Below are 22,685 nucleotides of genomic sequence, written 5' to 3'. Positions count from 1 at the left end.
AAATTAAGGACAAACCCACATATATGGCATTTGTAGATCATACATCAATAATGGTGATTGGATCAAACCACCTGGTATTTGAGATTCAGAAGATGATCGGGATCAGATACCAAAAAAGAAGGCTTATTTAGAATCTGTGCAAATATCAGTCTGCAGTGATAAGAATTAAAAGTTATGAAAAAGAAGCAGCAATTCAGGAAGGTGTAAGGCTAGGCTGCAATTTGTTCCCTCTTTTTCAATGTTCATATAGAACAAACACCACCATTGTCCGGTCCCAAGTCCAGAATGGGAAAGGAAGAGGGTTAGATGGCTTGGCAACCGGCTGTAAAAACAGCTAACGCCGAGTGTCAAGCGGCGGTAAATAACTCGACCCCCTTAGGAGCCAACAGCTTAGGGCGGATGAGCCCCTTTGGATGGGATGATGGTCCCCTCAGTGTAGGAAATGACACTGGAACCCAGGCGTAACTCAATGGTATTTCGAGTCTGCTGAAGTCCATTGCAGTCGTGATACTAGAACCTGCATGTCGCATTTCATTTGTGCCGCAGGGTATAGTTCCGAGATCATAGTATGTGGGTCACTTCCTTGCAAGCCGCGATCCATCTTAAACAAAATCCTGCTTGTGGCACTTTTTCCTGCTGTCACCCCCTTCAACTCAAGTCCAACAGCGATGGGATAAGGATGGTGGAGGCAGGTTTACGGGTGAAACTGCAAGCCTCTAGTTTGGACCTGCGTGTTGGCAGCAGAGGTGTGATGGTCGTCTTTCTGAGACCCCGTGACTACTCAGGAATTCAGTCCTACATCTGTGTTTGGGCAGGCCTATTTAGGATCACTGCTGCCCACCCTGAATGGGGAAGGCCCTAGAAAATGTGGGTTAAACATTGGTAGTCATATTCTCAGCCGGCTGGGAGGCCGCACCCAGCAGGTCACCCCTTATGCGGTCGAAAAACGAAGATTACCAAAACTTTCATTATAGGAACCTGGAATGTTTGAACCCTACTTGATTTGAAAGACAACAACACACTGGAGAGAAGAACAGCGCTTGTCACCTATGAGCTTGGACGAATAAACATTGCTCCCTTAAGTGAAACCAGACTGTCCAGTGAAGATAAACTTACAGAGTTCAGCTCAGGGTACACAATCTTCTGGAAGGAAAATGATGAGGGAGAACACTGCATTTATGGTGTGGGATTCACTCTGAAGACCACATTGGTGAATGATTATCAGCTAACTCCATCCGCTGTCAGTGAAAGAATTATGACTCTCCGAATCCCAAATCTATGACATTCATCTCCGCGTATGCTGACACCTTGGATGCTGAAGTAGAAACTAAAGACCAATTCTACAACCTGCTGAGCACTACCATTACCAAAGTACCACCAAGAGACAAACTCTTACTACTTGGCAATTTCAATGCCAGAGTTGGTAAAGATCACCAATTATGGAGCATTGTGATGGGAAAACATGGACTTGGCAAATGTAATGCCAATTTGGTTTATGTGCTGAACATGAACTTTTCATTACTAATACTCAGTTCTGCCTGCCTAATTACTACAAGACCACTTGGATGCTACCTCACTCAAAGCACTGGCACATCCTTGACTATATCAACAGGCAATGTGATAAAAATGATGTCCTTGTTACAAGGACCGCAAGAAACGTCAATGACTGCTGGACAGATCATAAGCTCCTTTTTCGCTGATTAAGAATCTCAATCTGTTGCAAACCAAAAAGATCCATCCACAACCTGCCCAGAAATAAATCTGATACTTCTAAACTTCAAATTGAATCCATTGCTACAGATTACAGAAATGCAATCTCAAACAAACTAGATTAGTCATCCAGTCAGCAATGATAGTACAAATCAGGAATGGGCCACACTTCAGAAGGTCGTCACTGAGTCAGCTAAGGAAACAATTGATTTTGTGAGAAAAAAAGACAGGACTGGTTTGATGAAAATAATGAAATTAAATGTCTGATCAATGCCAAACAGGAAGCCCATCTAATCTATCTTCAAGATCCATCTTCCAATCTGAAGAAATCACATTTCTTGGAACTTAAAGGAAAATGTCAGGCACAAATTAGGGAAATCAAGAATAACTGGTGGCAACAAAAAGCTGAAGAACTGCAAAGACTACCTGATGCCCGTGACCTGCAAAACTTCTATGCTGGCATAAAGGAGATATATGATCCAATTTGATCTCCATCAGGGTCATTGAAGACTGCTGACAACTCCATCATTTTAACTGATAGTGGAGAAATTTTAGAGCACTGGAAGGAACATTTCTCTGCACTTCTAAATCGTGTCTCCAACGCTGCTGAGGACTTTCTTCGTAATGTCCTTCAGTACCCCCAACAACCATGAATGGCAATTCCACCTACATACAGAGATTTCACCAAAGCACTCAATCAACTAAAACCAACAAAGGCTCCTGGTCCTGATAACATCTCTCTGGAACCGATACAAAATGGAGGTATACCCTCGAAGACTATACTTTTCACTCATCCTCTTGATTTGGGAAACTCAAGAAGTACCTGACGACTTGAAGAATGCTACCATCATCACTATCTTCAAAAAGGTAATCGTAATGTATGTGGGAACTAGTGTGGTATATCGCTTTTGTCAATTGCAGGTAAAATTCTCGCAAGAATTCTATTAAGCCGGCTCCGAGTTATCTCAGAGAGGATTTTGCCTGAGTCTCAATGAGGTTTCCGAACCTCCAGAGGCACAACAGATATGATCTTCTGCACTAGACAACTCAAGGAAAAATGTAGAGAGCAACAGCAACCTCTGTGTTTAGTTTTCTATGATCTGGAAAAAAGCCTTTGATTCGGTACCAAGATCTGCTAGGTGAAAGTATTGAGGCATTTTGGATGTCCTGAACATTATGTGGCATGTCTGGAGAGGTTCTTCATTGTAACTCAGTATCAGATTTGTTTCCAATCACTCATAGAATAGAATATAATAGTTTTATTTATCATCAACACGTTATTTTCCCCATTAAAGATGATTCAATAAAACATTATATACAACAATATACCTTAAATAAATAACACTAATTTCCTAAAACAATAACCAAGTTCAAACTAAATCTCGAGATCTTTAAAAAATAAATAAATAAATAAATAAATAAAACTAAATCTCCTTAAATAACTGACATTATTAAACTACATCAAGTAACATTTACATATTTACGTATCTCACAGATAGGGCCTTACATTCATGAGGTCATTAAGGCATGTCTGATTTTAGACGGGGGTGAGTGAAAAAGGTCCACTGATTCACCCACCCCATTCAGTGATGTTAGTGCCTTCACAAGCTATGAGTTAGCCCGACCTACAGTTCTCACTTTAGGCAGATGAAAAATATACCTTTGCCTAGAATTGCGCTGAGGAACATGTAATGGAATCAGCTCCAGTAATGTTGAGGAATCCACTCTATTCGTCAGACATTTATAAAGAAAGAGGGCATTGGCATATCTGCGACGTGAGTACAACGTACTCATGCTCATAGTCTCACAAAAAGACTCGTAATCGGACGAAGAGAGAGAAATACCCAAACCCTTGAAGCTGATCCATTTCATGAACCTAATTTGGACTCTTTCCAAGTTTTGTATTAAATACTGCTGAGAAGGTAGCCACACCTCACAACAGTATTCTAACAATGGCCTGATAAGAGTGCAAAACGAAGATATTAGAGTTCTAGGAGAAACAAATTCAGCACGGTTCCTTTTCAGAAAGCCAAGTAATTTAAACCCTTTCCTAGAAATCTTGTCTAAATGTTTCTCGAAGGAAATACCGTAGCAGTTTGAAAGTGTCACACTAAGATCATTTATTTCATTCACACGAGCTATTTGGAAAATGCATAAATGGTAAGGGTAATTTACTGGTTCCAACTTACATGAAAATGTAACTGTGTTGCGTTTTGAAGTATTCAAACCAAGCAGCCACTTTTTACACCAGTTACGTAGGAGGTTTAAGTCAGACTGCAGCAACCTACAGTCCAACTCACTATTGACCACCTTAAAGATCTTTAGATCGTCAGCATAGAGAAAGCAATTACTGTGTTGTATAACTGATGTTATATTATTTATGAATATGACAAAGAAAAGAGGACCCAGTAAAGAGCCTTGGGGGACACCTGAAGTAGGCTGGTATGGCATTGACATAATACCATCAGCTTTTACTTCGCAAACCTATTAGTGAGATAGCTTCTATTCCACACCAAACCACTTCCTCCTATCCCATATGCTGACAATTTGATGAATAGAGCATCGTGTTGAACTGAATCAAAAGCTTTGGCCTCATGTCCCACCACCATAAAGAAGGCCCCCATCTTGGTGGGCTTGGCCTCATTCTCCCCACACGGGGGGCGAGCGGGATTCACACGCGCACCCACCCCCCCCTCTCACTGAGAAAAAATGGTGCTGCTACCGGCGTGCTAGCCGGCCAGTGTCTTGGGAAGGTGCGCTATCCAACTCATGAGGCCATGCTGCACTGGGGCAAAACACCACATTTTGAAAGCTTCTATTCTCTTTCTTACTGAGCTAGTTATCATGCATGTTTCACTTCCATACAATATCATGCTCCAGAAGAAAGTCTTTAAAAACATTTAAAATTCCTATATCAATGTTTGAAGTGAAAAAATTTATTTTTTAAGGAAGGCCTTCCTTGCTTGTGCTAGCCTGCATTTCTGTCATCCTTACTTTGGCCATCGTTAGTAATTTTAATACCAAAGTATCAATATTCATCTCTTTCCTTTAAAACTCAATTTCCTAATCTAATTTCCTGCATCACTTGATTTCGTTCAACTACACAAAATTATACTTTTGTTTTGGACATACACAAGAACATTGTTTATCTGGCCCTTGTTAATCCGGATCTCTGGTTTATCTGAATCGAAAATAATAAAAATTCATTTTTACTTGTACAGTATTTCTTCTATGTGGTTGATTCTTCTTTACTGTATTTTCGGCCAAGGACAGTTAAGGGAGTAAGTCATCCACGGTCTAGCAAAGGTACCATCCTGGCATTCGCCTGGAATTGAGAATTGGAATCTGTGGACTCTTCCGAGTTCCTTGACACATTTGCATGCATTCCTGAATGCTCGAACATAGATGTGAACGACGTAAATGACTGGTTGAAAAAATACTGTAATTCGGGCTACAGCATAGTGACAGATGAATAAATTATTGCCTCTTGTTCCTCAGCAGGTAATGACGAGAGTGATGGTAAATTCGAAGATAAAACCAGCTCTCCATCAGAAGAAACAATGACACATGGAGATGCAAAAATGCAGCTGGACAAACTGATGGCCTATTTAGAATCCCAGACTAAAACACACCGGGAGAACTGATGTTAGTAAAACGTCTTTGTGATCATGCTGCGCGCAAACGCTATACAAATGTAAAACAGAAAAAGCTTGCACATTATTTTAGTGCATAAAACAGAGTCGTAAATGTAAGAAAAATGTTCTTATATTTTGTTGTACAATTGAAGAAATGTATTACTGTACAACTTATGTTAATATACTACTGTGTACTGTATTTGTTTTTTAGTTTTCCGGATAAACGAGGTTCTTGTGTATTTATTTTAATCTTGTACCCCTTGCCCAAGACTCTGTCCATACCATTCAGCAATTTCTCCACATCTACTGTAGACTCAGATAAAATAACAATATCTCTGGCAAATCTCAGGGTTTTGATTTCTTTTTCTTGGATTGTGATTCCCTTTCCAAATTCCTCTTTGATTTCCTTTACCACCTGTTCTATGTAAACAGTGAAAGGGAGTGAAGACAATTGCAGCTTTGTCTCACTCCTTTCTGGATTGCTGCTTCTTTTTCAAAGCCCTTGATTCTTATCAGTGCAGACTGATTTTTGTACAGATTGTAGATAATTATTTTTTTTTGGTATCTGATCCTGATCACCTTCAACATCTCAAATAGCTTGGTCCAATCAACATTACTGACTGCCTTTTCTATATCTATGAAAGCCATGTACATTGGCTGGTCCTTCTTAAGCCGGTTGTCTAAGATCAGAAGTAAAGTCAGGATTGCTTCATGTATTCCTACATTTCTTCTGAAGCCAAACTGATCTTCTCCCAACTCAGTTTCAACTTGTATCTCCATTCTTCCGTAAATAATACATGTTAAAAGCTTGCAGGCATGAGATACTTAACTAATGGTGCAGTAGTTTTCACACTTGTTGGTACATGCTTTCTTGGGAATAGGTATAACAACATTTGGCCTAAAATCAGATGGCACTTATGTTTTATAAATTAAACATAAATTAAAACATTAAATTTAAACATTGAAATCATAGAAATTTCATATATTATACTCATTCTGTATCCAAGTACACTGTACACAATGCATATCAGTTTAAGAAAAGAATATAACATTAAATTAATAAGAAACAGAATTTAATTTAATCAGTTATTTTATATTTGGAAATCAAATCGAAAGCTTGCAGATGATTTAATTCTCTGGACATCTCATTTTCAAAATGTATCCAGTTTGAGAAAAAAATATTATGGTAAGCCTACTTTAAGCTATTTACTAGATACCTTAGTGTATGTGTATCCAACCCTTATACCGATTCTCTATGGGGTCATGTAGGAAGTGAGAGGAATCTTAATAACAAGATTTTACCAAGTTTTTGTCAAGCTCATCAAAAGAGTCAATAAGATGAAATGAATGACACGATAGAAAGGGGCAGGGTGAAACCCAGTGTCGGCACATAGCCTACTCCTGTCGAACAGTAAGGGGTCTGTTCAAAGCTTAATGTCCCCAACACCATCAACACCTCCCACTCTATACGAACACTGCAGAGAGGTTTGGAATTGAATCCAGGGTTTTGGCACGCAATCTAGTGATTAAAAATTATATACCACCAACTCTCCTACCCTGCTGGTCAACATTCTCATGGTGAAACATTTTACCACCGACAGGGCTCATACCAGCTAACCACAGTGTCAGACCATACAGACTGAACGCCTTAATAATCATGGCCACGAGGCGGGCTTGCTAATTAATTTAGTCATTTATTATTGTTTACTCCCTATTAAACTCAGACATTCCTTTCATGACTTATAACTAGGTAGTTGATTACCATGATATTTAAAATAATACTCTAAAAATTTCAACAAATTCATGTTTAAGAGAGGGCCAAGAGCCCATAATTAATTAAATAAATAAAAAGATACATACTACCAAATTATGAATTTCAGCAGTAAGATTCTTACCTTAGGTCTTCTATGGTCTTCACACATCGTAAATATGCTTCAGTTCTCTCCAAGTATTCTATTTTCTCAATATATTCTTGCATTTTGTTATTGACTCCCTCCACTTTCTCGAGTTGACTCCTGACATTACAGCTCAGGGCATCAAATCTTGATGTTAGCGAATTGATGTCTCGACTTGCTTCTTCCACACCACGAATAGCAGCACTCACTTTAGAAGGAACTTCACTACTAGCAAGAGACAGCTAAAGGAAAGAAAATTATTTGAGAAGAAAGAGAATGGGATATAACAGATTTCAAACAAATGTATAGGAAACATTTATAATATGTTACTCTGTTTGATGATCAACATTCTTACAATTGCTCACATCAAACATAAATAAGCAAATTAGAAGATGATCATGAGGACTTGGAACATGGCACTGTGAAACGTGATCAATGTCAGGAAGACTGTATCCATGGTGTTTAGGAAAGGTGGGGAGATCATGTGTAGAAGACTGTATTTACCTAAATAATGTTAGACTTGATTCTGTATTGAAAAAAAAAGTGTAATGTCAAGTCATATATAAAGAGATAGGAATAAGAAAAGGAACACACAATAGCAGGTCAGTATGGGAGGAGGGAGCAACAGAAAAAGAAGACAATGATTTTTATTTTATTTTTTATTTTTTTATTTTTGCTGGTTGCTTTACGTCGCACCGACACAGATAGGTCTTACGGCGATGATGGGATAGGAAAGGCCTAGGAGTTAGAAGGGAAATGGCCATGGCCTTAATTAAGGTACAGCCCCAGCATTTGCCTTGTGTGAAAATGGGAAACCACGGAAAACCATCTTCAGGGCTGCCGGCAGTGGGGTACGAGTCGTCCGAATCATGGAAAAGATCTGTGTTATCACAATGAGCACCACAGCTCCAAAGAGAGAGACACACAAAAAGGCTGCCATAGGAATAGTAGCCATTATTGATATTCCACACCTAAAAACGCTTATCGCTTGAGATTGCTAGGATTTTTTTTTTTTTTTACAAGTTGTTTCACATCGCACCAACATATATAGGTCTTATGGCGACACTGGGATAGGAAAGGTCTAGATGTGGGAAGAGAGCGGCTGTGGCCTTAATTAAGATACAGCTCCAGCATTTGCCTGGTGTGAAAATACGAAACCACAGAAAACCATCTTCAGGGTAGCCGAAAGTGGGGTTCTAATGCACTATCTCCCGAATAAGAAATACTGGCCGCACTTAAGCGACTACAGCTATCGAGCTCGGTGCTAAGAACTTTAAAAAATAAGATTGTCCCATAGTGACCTATGGACTGGAACTTATGTGGGAGTCCCCCCTGTGGGTGGGGATGGTAGAATAACACCCATGGTATCCCCTGCATGTCACAAGAGGCAATTAAAAGGGACCCCAAGGGCTCTTAACTTGGGAGTGTGGGTTGGCGAGCACAGGGCCCTCAGCTGAGTCCTGGCATTAATTCCATTTACTCGTGTAAGGCTCCTCACTTTTATCTATCCTATCTGGTCTTCCTTGGTCAACTCTTGTTCTTTCCCATCCCTGAAAGTATTAGAGCACTTAAGGCCTAGGGAGTCTGTCATTTTCATGCTCACTGTGGCTCTTGTCTTTCTTTGGCCAATACCTTAATTTTTTGAAGTGTCAGATCCCTTCCATTTTTTCCCCTCTTATTAGTGTTATGTAGAGGGTGGCTGCCTAGTTGTACTTCCTCTTAAAACAATAAACACCACCACCACCACCTCATGTGGGAGTATCTCACTACGAATGACTTATAAAAGCTTGTGCAAGTGAAGGCAGTTCATTCGAAAAGATACATTATATTTTCCTCATATTTAATTTAAAACTGATGTATGCTTCTGACACAATATAAATATAAAAAAATTGGAAAAGAGGCCTATGCGTATCTAAATACACAAAATCCAGACTTGTTTATGAGATGGCATGTGAGCCTTTCTTTATAGATGAAATAAAGTTTCCGATAATGCAGCCATCTACCTCTCAACTTCTCCCCGTAACTTCAGGAATTAGGAGAAAAGAAAAAAGACTTTCAGGCAGATTTCTATTCTACAGAAGCCATGACATTAAATGGAAAAGTCTTCATTATGAGTTCGGCCACTGGATCACACATTTTGCAGTGCAGGCTTCCATCACACGGTATTTTTTTATATCTACAAAAAAGAAATTTCATGAACACCAAACTGTAAATGTGAATGGTGTGGGGAACACTGAAGTAACTGCCATTCTATACCATGTCTGAAAAGGGCAATCTTGATCATGAAACTATGTACAAATAATGAGACAACATAGTACAGACCAACGGCGTTTTACAAGGAGACCTGATTAGCCCAACCCTATTCAACATCGTCATGTCAGACGTCAAAGACATCCTACAAAAGGACTCAGTGAAAATGTACCTCTACGCAGATGACATCGTATTAGCCTCGCACAACAGGGAGGCCCTGCAAGACACTGTAGACCGGCTACAGGAACGGGTCGAAAACAAACAATTTCAGCTAAATACCAACAAGACAGTGCAAATGATCTTCAGGAGGGGAGGAAGAACCTCTGCACAAGACAAAATATACTACGGAACAGAAGAGTTAAAGATCGTAAACTCCTTCAAGTACCTAGGCATCACCCTACAAACCATCGGGATCATCCTACAAAATTCACATACGGGAGAGGGCAGCCACCGCAATAAAAGCCATTTATGACATAAAAAATCTGACAAGACTAGCACTAGACACTGCATTAACTCTTTTCTATGCAAAGATAATGCCTATTCTGTCCTATGGCATTGAGCTCATATGGAACAACCTGACAACTAGAGACCTCTCGACCCTTGAGTGTGTGAAAGCAAGGTACCTAGAGAACTTTGGGAATATAAAAATACGCCCCTTCGAGACTGGCATATGAACTTGCAAAAACGTGCTTTCTCATAGAAGACTTGAGGTTTCCTCACCAGAGTGTGTATGCAGCCTCTGCGGGAAGGCCTGTAAATGCTACCACTTCAGCGAGTGCCACAAGCGCACTAAATCACTAATGGAATATAGCAAAGAACAATGAACCTTAACTCTCTGCACGTTTGTGCGCTTTTCTTATTAATAATTAATATATAACATGTAACATTGTGCGCTTTTCTCTCTTTATGAATTTTTATACAAAATGTCAATTCATTCAACTTTAAAGTTTTCTATAGATAATATATCTAAGATTTTCACTGAAGAGCGAAACTTTGTATGAGAAGTTAATTAATTAATATCTACTATATAGTTGTACGTTTCAACATTTAAACTTGGTTACAGGTAAATGAGTGAGTGCTGAGTCAAATTACATTTTTCTCTTTATATCACTGAAGAATAATATTATTAAAGGAATTTATAGGTTGAACTCACTGATTTTTCGATGGACGTCTTCTCTTCTTGTAATTTCTTGCTCAATTCATGACATTTGCTAATATTTTTAACATCATCTCCAAATTCTTCATTCAGTTTTTGATACACTCTTTTCTTTAATTCATCCATTATTTAGCAATAATCGGACAAAAGCATAAGGAAACTTACTGGACAGCTGTATGACCACTCATAACTTCCATTTCCACAAAGAACTAACTTTCGAATTAAACTAACCTAACATAACCTCCTTTATAACGCCAGGCTCCAAGGAGCTCCACGTTGATGTCACTTGTCAGCTGATTTAAACAATTGAAGACACAGCAGGAATCGTAACACCAACTTATACAGAATCAACGTGGACAAATCTCTGCATGAATTCAAAGTATAGGCAAGAAATCTTCATCAAATTACGTACCTATATATGAAACTAATTATTTTACTCACATTCTAGCACTATTTATAGAAGAAAAATACAGAAGAAGGAATTACGGCAATAACGAATGGTGTGCAACCCTTTGCATGTTTCATTTGTTTCATCTAACGGTGCTTGGCAACCACAAAGCACATGTAAACAATAATTCAAAACAAATATCGATGAATGGACGTGAATAAGACGGCGGATTCTCATGATTACTACATAAATATCTGCGAAGACACATGTTGCGAGAGAAAATACCGTGTGTGACGATTTACCATGCCTTTCTTTTCTAATAAATTTTCACCAAAAAGGACCACTCCTAGAAAAACCGATGCATCTGTCATAATAAGAGACCTAGAGCATGGTAAATCACTCGAAGAACTTGGCTTGGAAGTGGGTCCGATCAAGATAACGCTGGGTGACCAGAAAGCATCGTTTGATAAAGGCCAGTGGATTCCAGGTAAAGTTAACCATTTTAGTTTCCCCCAACTTAAGTATTTTCCATTTAAGTACTTAACAAGTTCAGATTGTTCTATTGTTTCACAAGCACCTGCGTCAAGGAAGTTTGCAATTGCTCATTGTGACTGCTGTCAGAAAATTAGGTACACGTTAAAAAAGTGGATTTTTCAGTAGGGCTTAGGCCTTATATGCAAAAAATTTCAGTCACAATTTCACATACTCTTGTTGACACAAACTTTCCATACACATTGGAAAATTATGGTCATTATCCACACTGATTATACTGTTAGATAATGCAAGTCCTCTGATGTAAATTAAATCAGATCCTAATGGGTGGGTAGGTGATAGGGATCTGCGTTCAGGTGGCCTTCACTTAAACCACAGTGAAATTTGTTTAGAAGGGTTATAGGGAGGTACATTCAGGGAAACGGGGTGGCCTAGGGAACTGGAAGTCAAGTAGGGATGACATAAAAATGTTAGTGCTGAACTGTAGAAGTATTGTAAAGAAAGGAATAGAATAAAGTAATTTCATAGATATATACTCACTAGATATTGTAATAAGAGTTGAGTAATGGCTGAGAAATGATATAATGGATGCAGAAATTTTCTCCTGGAACTGGAGTGTGTATCATAGAGATAGGATAGGAATGGTAGGAGGTGGAGTATTCATTCTGATGAAGGAAATATTTCATTCAATTTCAGTCACTACTGATCTGCATTTAGGGCAGTCGCCCAGGTGGCAGATTCCCTATCTGTTGTTTTCCTAGCCTTTTCTTAAATGATCGCAAAGAAATTGGAAAATTATTGAACATTTCCCTTGGTAAGTTATTCCAATCCCTAACTCCCCTTCCTATAAACAAATATTTGCCCAATTTGTCCTCTTGAACTCCAACTTTATCTTCATATTGTGATCTTTCCTACTTTTAAAGACACCACTCAAACTTATTCGTCTACTGATGTCCTCCCACGCCATCTCTCCACTGACAGCTCGGAACATACCACTTAATCGAGCAGCTCATCTCCTTCCTCCCAAGTCTTCCCAGCCCAAACTTTGCAAGATTTTTGTAACGTTACTCTTTTGTCGGAAATCACCCAGAACAAATCGAGCTGCTTTTCTTTGGATTTTTTCCAGTTCTTGAATCAAGTAATCCTGGTGAGGGTCCCATACACTGGAACCATACTCTAGTTGGGGTCTTACCAGAGACTTATATGCCCTCTCCTTTACATCCTTACTACAACCCCTAAATACCCTCATAACCATGTGCAGAGATCTGTACCCTTTATTAACAATCATATTTATGTGATTACCCCAATGAAGGTCTTTTCTTATATTAACACCTAGGTACTTACAATGACGCCTGTTGCCATTTCTTGATGGACACAGTATTTTTGTATCCGTCTGTTGGCACAGGCCAGAGCAAAGTGTAGCTTCCACCAAAGTTCCAGTCTTATCCATGGCTGTGACAATATGGAAGCTGCTGGGGTATGGGTGGTGCTGAGTAATGACATTTGGAGCACAACTAGTGTGTCTGAGTGTTATGAAAGGTGTTGCTCATAGGATCAGTTGTGCTGCAGTAGCACTCTGGCTCAGTGAGGAAAGCAATGGCAAACTACCTCACTCCTTATCTTGCCTTGTACGCTTCATTTGGGCTCTGCCATTGGTTTTTGCGGCTTCCCTATAACTGCATAGCCTTTGATGGTGCTATTTGAGGATCCAACCAGCCTCCGGGCTGATGACCTAACAGACAGACAGACTTACAATGATCCCCAAAAGGAACTTTCACCCGATCAACACAGTAATTAAAACTGAGGGGACTCTTCCTATTTGTGAAACTCACAAATATGTTGCAAAGTTTGCGCTGGGAAGACTTGGGAGAAAGGAGACGAGCTGTTCGACTAAGTGGTATGTAACTTAAAATCCAATAACGGTCCAGCTATTCAATACTGTCCCATTGTAAGTGGTTACAAATACATACAATTACAGACATCTTCGGGACATGTTTCACCCTTTCTGTAGGGCATCTTCAGCCTTAAATCAATCTTAAAATATTAACCTTAAATTTTAAAACAAGAAGCTAGATAATTAGCCTTGTGACCTTATATGCTTAAAATTCTGGTACATTAAGTGAAACATATGGACTACACTAAATAATAACAGTGATAAAATGTCATTGAAAAACTATCACTTAATCATTCTAAAACCATGTGTTCCGAGACAAAAACTAGATCTTCATCTTATATGAACTTGTGAAGTCCTTATAGAATGTCTGTTTGAATTGTCTCCTATTTCTCCAAATTCAATGGTAAAAACATATGTTCTAACAAACATGACTTCACTTTTCCTTTGTTAGAACATATGTTTTTACCATTGCATTTGGAAAAATAGGAGACAATACAAAGAGACATTCTACAAGGACTTCACAAGTTCATATAAGATGAAGATCTAGTTTTAGTCTTGGAACACATGACTAAGTGATAGTTTTTCAATTACATGTTATCACAGTTTTTATTTAGTGTAGTCCATATGTCTCACTTAATGTACCAGAATTTTAAGCATATAAGGTCACAAGGCTAATTACCTAGCTTCTCGCTTTAATATTTAAGGTTAATATTTTAAGATTGATTTAAGGCTGAAGATGCCCTATAGAAAGGGCGAAACATGTCCCAAAGATGCCTGTAATCGTATGTATTTGTAACCACTTACAAGTGGACAGTATTGAATAGGTGGACTAATAAAATAACTTTATTGGATTTTAAGTTATAACAACTTTCAATACAGAATAATTATGAAGTTTATAACTTGTAATAAGTGGTATGTTCCGAGCTGTCAGTGGAGAAATGACGTGGAATGACATCAGTAGACGAATAAGTTTGAGTGGTGTCTTTAAAAGTAGGAAAGATCACAATATGAAGATTAAGTTGGAATTCAAGAGGACAAATTGGGGCAAATATTTGTTTATAGTAAGGGGAGTTAGGGATTGGAATAACTTACCAAGGGAGATGTTCAATAAATTTCCAATTTCTTTGCAATCATTTAAGAAAAGGCTACGAAAACAACAGATAGGGAATCTGCCACCTGGGTGGTTGCTTTAATTACAGATCAAGATTGATTGATTGATTTATTTATTTATTTATTATTTATTTGTTTGTTTGTTTGTTTGTTTGTTTGTTTGTTTGTTTGTTTGTTTATCCTCTTGCTGATCAGGTGATGGCACAGTTCACACTGAGTTTCCTCCAATTTACATCGTCCATGCTAATTCCATACCAAGACCTGAAATTTTAGTTGAAGGGTGAGTGCTTGCGAATTACAGGAAACATAATACAATATGAATAACAAGTGTGGTAAAATATTATGAATATTTCAACTTACATGGAGGTTCATTAACGTTATTTAAGATATTCAGCACTGAGTTTGGAATAGAACTCTGCATAATCTCTTTCCTCTGCACACTTTTGCCAGATGTGATCTTTGTTCCCATTTATCTGTGTGTGCGTGGGATGATAATGAAAATAAGGCTGTTTTCAATATCCTGTTCATACTGAATCAAATAGATTATTTCATAATCAGGAAAAGATTCTGGAATGTAGTGAAAGCCGTTAAGACCATGCTGGGAGCGGACATCCCATCCGACCACAACCTGCTTTGTGCCACTATACGCCTACAACTGAAGACAATATGGAGGATAAAAGTACCTGACAGAGTGGATGTCGAAGCACACCGCGGTGACGAGAAGAAGCAAGAGGTCGTTCAAAATCTAGAACAATTTGACATCCAGGGAGACACAGATACTGAAGAGGACATGTGGACTCAGTTTAAAATCTACATTATGGATACTGTACACACTACGCTCCAAAGTAAGAGATCACTTAAAAAAGAAATTGTGGGTGACGCATGCCATGTTGGCTCTCATGCAAATGAGACATCAGTTACAAACTGAAATCTGAGTAGACACAGAGAACTCAAAATAAGGATCAGACGAGACATCAGGAAGGCCAAAGCCATATGGCTCAAGGACCATAGTGCCAAAATTGAGGACCTAGATAGGCACCATGATATGTTCCATCTACACAAGAAAATTCATGATGTTGGACGTAGGTAGACTGGTCAACTGAGCTGCCTAACGGATAGAAATAGCAACCTGATCTTGAATGATCACTCCTATCCCATCATCGCCATAAGACCTATCTGTGTAAAAAAAAAAAAAGAGAGAGAGAGAGAGAGAGAGGAAAAACAAGTCCTATGTCAAAATGGTGTTTAAAAAAAAAATGATGACTTGCCTTAGTTTCTTTGTTTATGATTTCCAAAAAGCAATGGTTGCACTGCAATTCTGGAATGGCTATGCTTTTAAATGGGAAAAAAATTTCTTTCAAATATTTATGAACTCAGTAAGGAACTTTAGCTCTTTTTTACTTTCAACTTCTCCAAGTTTGTAGGTGCAACATGTTTCCTTGCTAGGAAAGGAACAGGCTTAATTATATCCTTTGATTGCAATTTATGCAAGCTTTCTAGATGACTCCCTGTTATTTCTCCATGACTGCTTGTCATTGTCTTTTCTAGATAAAGTTTTTGACACTCTTTAATGTGTGACACTGGTCAAAAGCTAGAAATAATGGTCTGCTTTTGTCTTCTTTTGACATATTATATGTGGCTTTATTGTTTTTCCTTCTGAAAATAATTTCATCACGTTTGTATTCATTTTGTGACTGTCAGTAACTAATGTTATTAACAACTCCAAGCTTCCACTTGTTTAATTACTGACAGTTTTAAGGTGTGTGAAGGCCAGAAAGTTCCTTTGAGAATAAATATGCCATAGAAATTTGGTAGTTGATTGATGCGCCATTTATCAGGAAGCGCAATAAATGCCTCTCAAGCACGGTTCTATTTTCTCTTGCATTTCAAGAATAGGTAATTGATCGGATCTATTTTTACATTTAGGGGCTTTTGTATGTACTGGTGTCCTTACGCAAGAAGTGTATCTAACTCCTTATCATACTGTAGCTGCTGTTTGATAGACACTCCTCGATAATTAGAGAACACATTCTTTTGAATTTAAAAATTGAAGCCTGGCTTTCACTAGGTCTGTTACATCTGCTTCACATGATGTGTCCCTTATATAGCGACTCAGTGTGCTTGTTGATGGTAGTTTAAACAAATTGTTTCTAGCAAAGTTGTACCCGTTAGGTGAAATAAATTCCCAGATTACATATTGTTTTAAAAAAATTTCTGGCGATATGGATGTTTTTATTAAATAAAATGAACATTTTATGATGGAATGGTTACATTAATTAATTTGACATTTGCTTGCCACAGTTCATTCTAGTGATGATAAATGCTTGTAGCTCTTAAATGAGAACTACTGCTTTAGCACTGATCTATTCTGCAGCAGAATATGCACGTCCTGTTTGGTATAGATCATGTCATGCCAAACAGGTAGATATTGCTTTAAATGAAACTTGCCGGCTTATAACTAGTTACAAGTAACTAATCTCATGTTTGTTCCTTATTGAAGATAACAATAAGTAAGATTCTATTAGAATAAAATTTATTGTAGCCACCTATTCAGTACAATTCACACCAGTTTGGGCAACACCTTCTTAGCAATAACACATGCGCACAAAGCACATCCCAATCCCTTTCCCCCACTACGCTCCACCCATCTGCTACTGTATCAGTATTTCACTAGAAGTAGAAAGGTTAGTCGTTCAGATGCAACAGGAACAAGTGGATCCAGCTAACATCAGATAAAAGTTTAAGTTCAACTACAATCATGGGATATACAATAATATTATTAACGCGGGTTAGAACATTCATAATTCTAAAGTTCTTCTATTTATTTACAGACAATATAGGAGAGCCTCCGTGGCTCAGGCGGCAGCGCGCCGGCCTCTCACCACTGGGTTCCGTGGTTCAAATCCCGGTCACTCCATGTGAGATTTGTGCTGGTCAAAGCAGAGGCGGGACAGGTTTTTCTCTGGGTACTCCGGTTTTCCCTGTCATATTTCATTCTAGCAACATTCTCCAATATCATTTCATTCCATCTGACATTCATTGATCATTGCCCCAGAGGAGTGCGACAGGCTTCGGCAGCCGGCACAATTCCTATCCTCGCCGCTAGATGGGGGCTTCATTCATTCATTCCATTCCTGACCCGGTCGAATGACTGGAAACAGGCTGTGGATTTTCATTTCATTTACAGACAATATACATTAACAATCCCATGACAGAACAATGAAACACCGATAACATTAGTCTAAAAGCATCCAAGTAACACTTCATAGAGGAGCAGCTAACTACTGAATGACATTGGATAACATACTCCAACATTACACGAAGTTCTATCCACAAAAATTTCTTAATTCCTTATAATGTAACAACCTACTATGCTTCTTTGCTAATGGGATATTTCAAGCTTTGCAAGAATGACAACAAACTATGGTTCCTATTTGTTGCTGCCAAACGAATGTCATAGGTGAACAAAAAGAAGCTTGGATGAACATACTTTCTACAAACTACCAACCTAATGATTCGTCCAAAGATGAAGAGATCCAATTGTTGCTTTGTACAGTTTGTAAATTGTTAAAAAAGTTTAAATGTATTCATGTAACAAATTTTTGTTTTGAATTGAAGTTGCACATTTTTATAATTTTTTGTACATATCACCTAAAGTAATGCCACCTTTTTTTATTTGTAAAAAATAGGAAGAATCTTAGTATAAGGCCATATTTGTATATATTGGTTCCAAATGTTTAACTCAAACAAGACCCGAGTCTTGACCTTAAGATTGACAATAGGCTGAAGATGCCCAAAAACCGGGCGAAACATGTACGTGTGTAGTGTACACAAATCACTTAGAATTTAATCATCACAAATGGTGAATTGTATTGAATAGGTGGCTGCAATAAATTTTATTCTAATAGAATCTTACTTATTATAACTGGTTGCCTAAGATCTACACCTTGTGAGAATATATACATTTTGCTTGGCTGGCATTGCATCCCCAGATATTAGACATGAAGTAGCTGCCAAACATGAAAAATCTAAAGTAGATTTTTCCCAAACACATCCATTACATGATTATCAACCTGCTCAACAACGATTGAAATCCAGGAAAAGTTTTCTACATTCTACAGAGTGGCTTTCGGAATCACCTCAATCATCAAGACTAACTTCCTGGAGATCCAGAAACCTTCATCTCAATGGATGGTTGGATCCATCTGAAACCCTTCCAGCTGGTTATAAAGAGTCGTGGTCTACATGGAAGAGTATGAACAGGCAGCGGTCTGGGGTTGGTCGATCTAAAGGCCGGTCTCCACAACAACATGTTAAATGTTAAAAGTGTTAAATGTTAACTGGTGACACCATCAACATGTTAAATGTTGAATACTGTCTCATTTAACATTGTGTCCACACTTAATAAACATGTTAAACTTGACTTTCTTTGTTTATATATAAGTAGTTCATCATATCAATTTGTGGTAACACACTTAGGTGGTGCCTGGCATTTTCGAATAAGGACAATAGACTCAGATGAAGAGGATATGGTCTTTGTTATTGCCATTCTTGTTATGATTTAGAAATGCAGTTCTATTAGACACATTTCCTCCCGTCATCGTGCTCATTGCTTCAAAAGCAAACCACTTTGAAATATAAATTTTGTCCACTCCCGCCCCCCGAGTTTTCTGATTTTTTTTTGGCAATACTCGACTGTCCTGGGAGCGGAGGGACGCTAGGTTTTTTTGATGCACTTGCGGGAACAATAATAGATAATTTAGAGTTCCTGGAAAATGTCGGCTTTCTTTGCTTTATCCCTGCAGTCCTTTGATGAGACATCCCACAAACAAGGCCTTTCTATTATATCATTAATTAAGACCAAAGTAATCTTGCTCCAATCCATTTCTGACTAATAAATTTTAGTATTGAGCAGAGAGAACGGCACACGTGTGCGTATCGGTACCAAAACTGTATTGGTAGCTTGTAACAAAGAGAACAGAACAGGAAAATGCCCAAAATCAACGTTTGGGAACTCCAGAACACAGATAAGAGAACTGAGTATCAGAACCGGATAAAACCTTTGGCCACCGGGGTCCTGGGTTCGATTCCCAGCAGGGTCGGGAATTTTAACCATCATTGGTTAATTTCTCTGGTACGGGGGCTAGGTATATGTGTTGTCTTCTACATCCTCATCATGACGCGCAGGTTGCCTACGGGAGTCAAATCAAAAGACCTGCATGTGGCAAGCCAAACATGTCTTCGGACACTCCCGGCACTAAAAGCCATACACCATTTCATTTACCAAGAGATGAAAGGAAAAATGGAGAGGCAGAATGAACCAGACTAAGGGACACATTGGTTAAGGAAGCAACTGAAGGTTGTGGAAAGACAAGCATGAAAACAAGGGAGAAGGAAACTCCTTGGTGGAATGAAAGAGTGAGAGCAGCAGTCAGGGAAAGAAATCTCTTGTGGAAAGAAAGGGATTGGGAGAAAAATAAACTGGATCTTACTAGATATGAGGCAAAGATCAGAAACCTTGAACAATTATACCGAAACAAGAAACTGGATATTAAAAGAATAGCTACAGAAGAAAAGACCAAGGCATGGAATATATTCACTCAGAAACTGGAGGAAGACAGCAGAGGCAATAAGAAACTACTGTATAGTGTTATCAGTGGTAAAAAGAAACCAATGGATACCATAAAGGCACTTGAAGATGAAAGTGGAAATCTGGTTAGGACAGAAAGTGACATGAGAGAAGTCCTGAAGAACCATTTTGACCACCTACTGAATAGACCAGTTCAAGAAAAGAAAAAAAAAATACAGAACTTGAAATCCAAGCCTACAATGAGGAACCTCCCATCACCTGGACAGAAACTGATACAGCCTTAAAATCTATGCCTAAAGGGAAATCTTCAGGTGCAGATGAAGTGAATGCAGACATGATAAAGACAGCAGGCATCCAGAGTATACAGTGGCTGCACAGAGTACTAAATGCCATATGGACAGACAACAAAATACCTGCAGATTGGAGCAGGGGCGTTATAATTCCCCTGTTTAAGAAAGGCAGCAGATGGAAACCCACCACCTATAAAGGAATAACACTGCTTTCTCATGGGCTAAAAATTCTAGAGAAGATCATAGAAAAGAGATTGAGAACCATCATTGACCCACAGTTAGAGTAGGAGCAATATTGATTCATAAGTAGCAGATCACAATGGATCTCATTTTTAGCACCCACATGCTGATGGAAAAGTATTGGGAGATAGGCAAGAACCTGGTCATTGTATTCCTGGATATAGAAAAGGTCTGTGATAGTGTTATAAGAGATAAGATTTGAGTGTGCCTGAGGAAAAGAAATGTGTCTGAAGGACTGGTAAGGAAAATTCAGTTGTACAAAGACCGTACTAGCTGTGTACAAATTGGGGAAGGCCGATCATCATGGTTTGAGACCAAGAGTGGAGTTCAGCAAGGAAGTGCACTGTCCCCACTACTGTTCATCACTGTTATGGACAGTATAATGATGAACATTAAGGAAAAGTTAGGTGAACTGAATGCAGTGGCCTTTGCTGATGATATGATTTGGGGTGAAACAGAAGAGGAAGTACAGACCAGACTCAACATATGGAAATCCCATTTCCAGGAATATAACCTCAACATCAGCGAGATGAAGACAGAGGTGGTGGCAGTCAACAGAGAAGGGCGTCCAGCAAGTGTAAAAGTAGAAGACTACCAGCTAGAGTGTGTGGATAGTTTTCCTTACCTTGGATGTGTAATCTCCAGTGATAATTTGGTCAGAAAGGAAATTACAAATAGAATGCGAAAGGGATCAGAGTTCTACCAACAAGTGAGAACACTTTTATGGGATGACATGATTCCAAAACTGGCTAAACTGATGTTATTTAACAGCTATTTCATACCAATATTGACCTATGGTATTGAAACGTGCACCCTCACAAAAAGAGATTCATCAAGACTGCAAGCGTCAGAGATGAAATTTCTTAGATCCGCCATCCAGAAGACCAAGATGGACAAGTTAAGAAATGAGGAATTGAGGAAAAAAGCCGGAATAAAGACATCCCTGTTAGACCAAATCGGCACATGCAGACTACGGTGGTACGGGCATGTGATGAGGATGGATCCTACAAGAACAGCCAGAATAAATTTGGAAAGTCAGGTGGAAGGGGAAAGACCTGCAGGAAGACCTAAAACCCGATGGAAGGACATGATCAAGGTTGATCTAATTACCAGAGGATGGACAGTGTATGATGTTCTCCATGACAAGTTGTATATGGACAGGAAGACGTGGAAGGGGCTCTTTAACAATATCCGGGAAACTGGAACTGTACAATGATGATGACAAATAAATAAGCTCTTAAATAATTATTGCGAACACTATTTTCTGATTGAACTTCAGTGGACTTTCTTTTATGATCGGTTAAATTGGAACATATACTTATTAAATTGAAAATGAAAAAATGAAAACCTACAACCTGTTTTCCAGTCTTTGACCGGGTCAGTGATGTAATGAATGAAACATATATAGGCTGTTATTACAATGGGGTCGCCACTCCCAAGGTGATTTATTAACAAGTGATAAATGCTATGAAATGATAATGGAGAGTGTTGCTGGAATGAAAGATGACAGGGAAAACCGGAGTACCCGGAGAAAAACCTGTCCCGCCTCTGCTTTGTCCAGCACAAATCTCACATGGAGTCACTGGGATTTGAACCACGGTATCCAGCGGTGAGAAGCCGACGCGCTGCCATCTGAGCCACGGAGGCTCACTTATTAAATTATTATTTGTTTATTAATTAACCACCTATACAATACATAAAAGTCTTAACATTAGGATTTTATCCTTGTTACATGAGTTGGAATGGGACATGTTTTGCCTTTTTGCAGGCCTTCCCATTTGCCTTCATTTCCATGCTAAACAGCGAATGGATCGTAGTTCATGATTTTCTTACAGTAGAATTTTTTTTTTTTTTTTTTTTTTTTTTTGTTTGTTTGTTGGCTAAACTCATCATTAATTTACCCTTATCCAGCTAGGTCAGAGAAAATATTGTTTCTCCCCATTTTAGTCTTATCTTTCTTCTACTCCTCATCCATAACTACATTCCAGTCCAGGTCATGTTTGCTTTACTAATTACGTCCTATATGGCTTTCAAT

The 22,685-nt window shown here is 38.6% G+C and overlaps 2 protein-coding genes across 4 annotated transcripts in view; one reads left to right on the top strand and one right to left on the bottom strand.

Moving 5' to 3' along the window:
• The window catches only part of Rint1 (RAD50 interactor 1), a 133,295-nt gene extending 122,357 nt beyond the window's left edge, over positions 1-10,938 (bottom strand). For 2 of the 3 annotated variants that reach the window (XM_068225944.1, XM_068225940.1), the window contains exons 1-2: positions 10,644-10,919; positions 7,241-7,482 (exon numbers count right to left, since the gene is read on the bottom strand). In XM_068225944.1, the coding sequence (XP_068082045.1) occupies positions 7,241-7,482; positions 10,644-10,772 (371 nt within the window). In that variant the 5' untranslated portion in view covers positions 10,773-10,919. Of the gene's footprint in view, positions 1-7,240; positions 7,483-10,643 lie in introns of all 3 variants that reach the window. The other variant, XM_068225947.1, reaches the window with a different exon arrangement.
• Positions 10,939-11,221: 283 nt separating this feature from the next.
• Cby (Chibby) overlaps positions 11,222-22,685 on the top strand; it is a 49,198-nt gene continuing 37,734 nt past the window's right edge. The window contains exon 1 of the mRNA XM_067158872.2: positions 11,222-11,521. Within this exon, the coding sequence (XP_067014973.2) occupies positions 11,338-11,521 (184 nt within the window). The 5' untranslated portion in view covers positions 11,222-11,337. The remainder of the gene's footprint in view (positions 11,522-22,685) is intronic.

This window comes from Anabrus simplex, chromosome 1 (genome assembly GCF_040414725.1).
Source record: "Anabrus simplex isolate iqAnaSimp1 chromosome 1, ASM4041472v1, whole genome shotgun sequence".
Lineage (NCBI taxonomy): Eukaryota > Metazoa > Arthropoda > Insecta > Orthoptera > Tettigoniidae > Anabrus > Anabrus simplex.
Note: the sequence above shows the minus strand (reverse complement) of the source record. Positions and strands in the feature narration are given on the sequence as shown.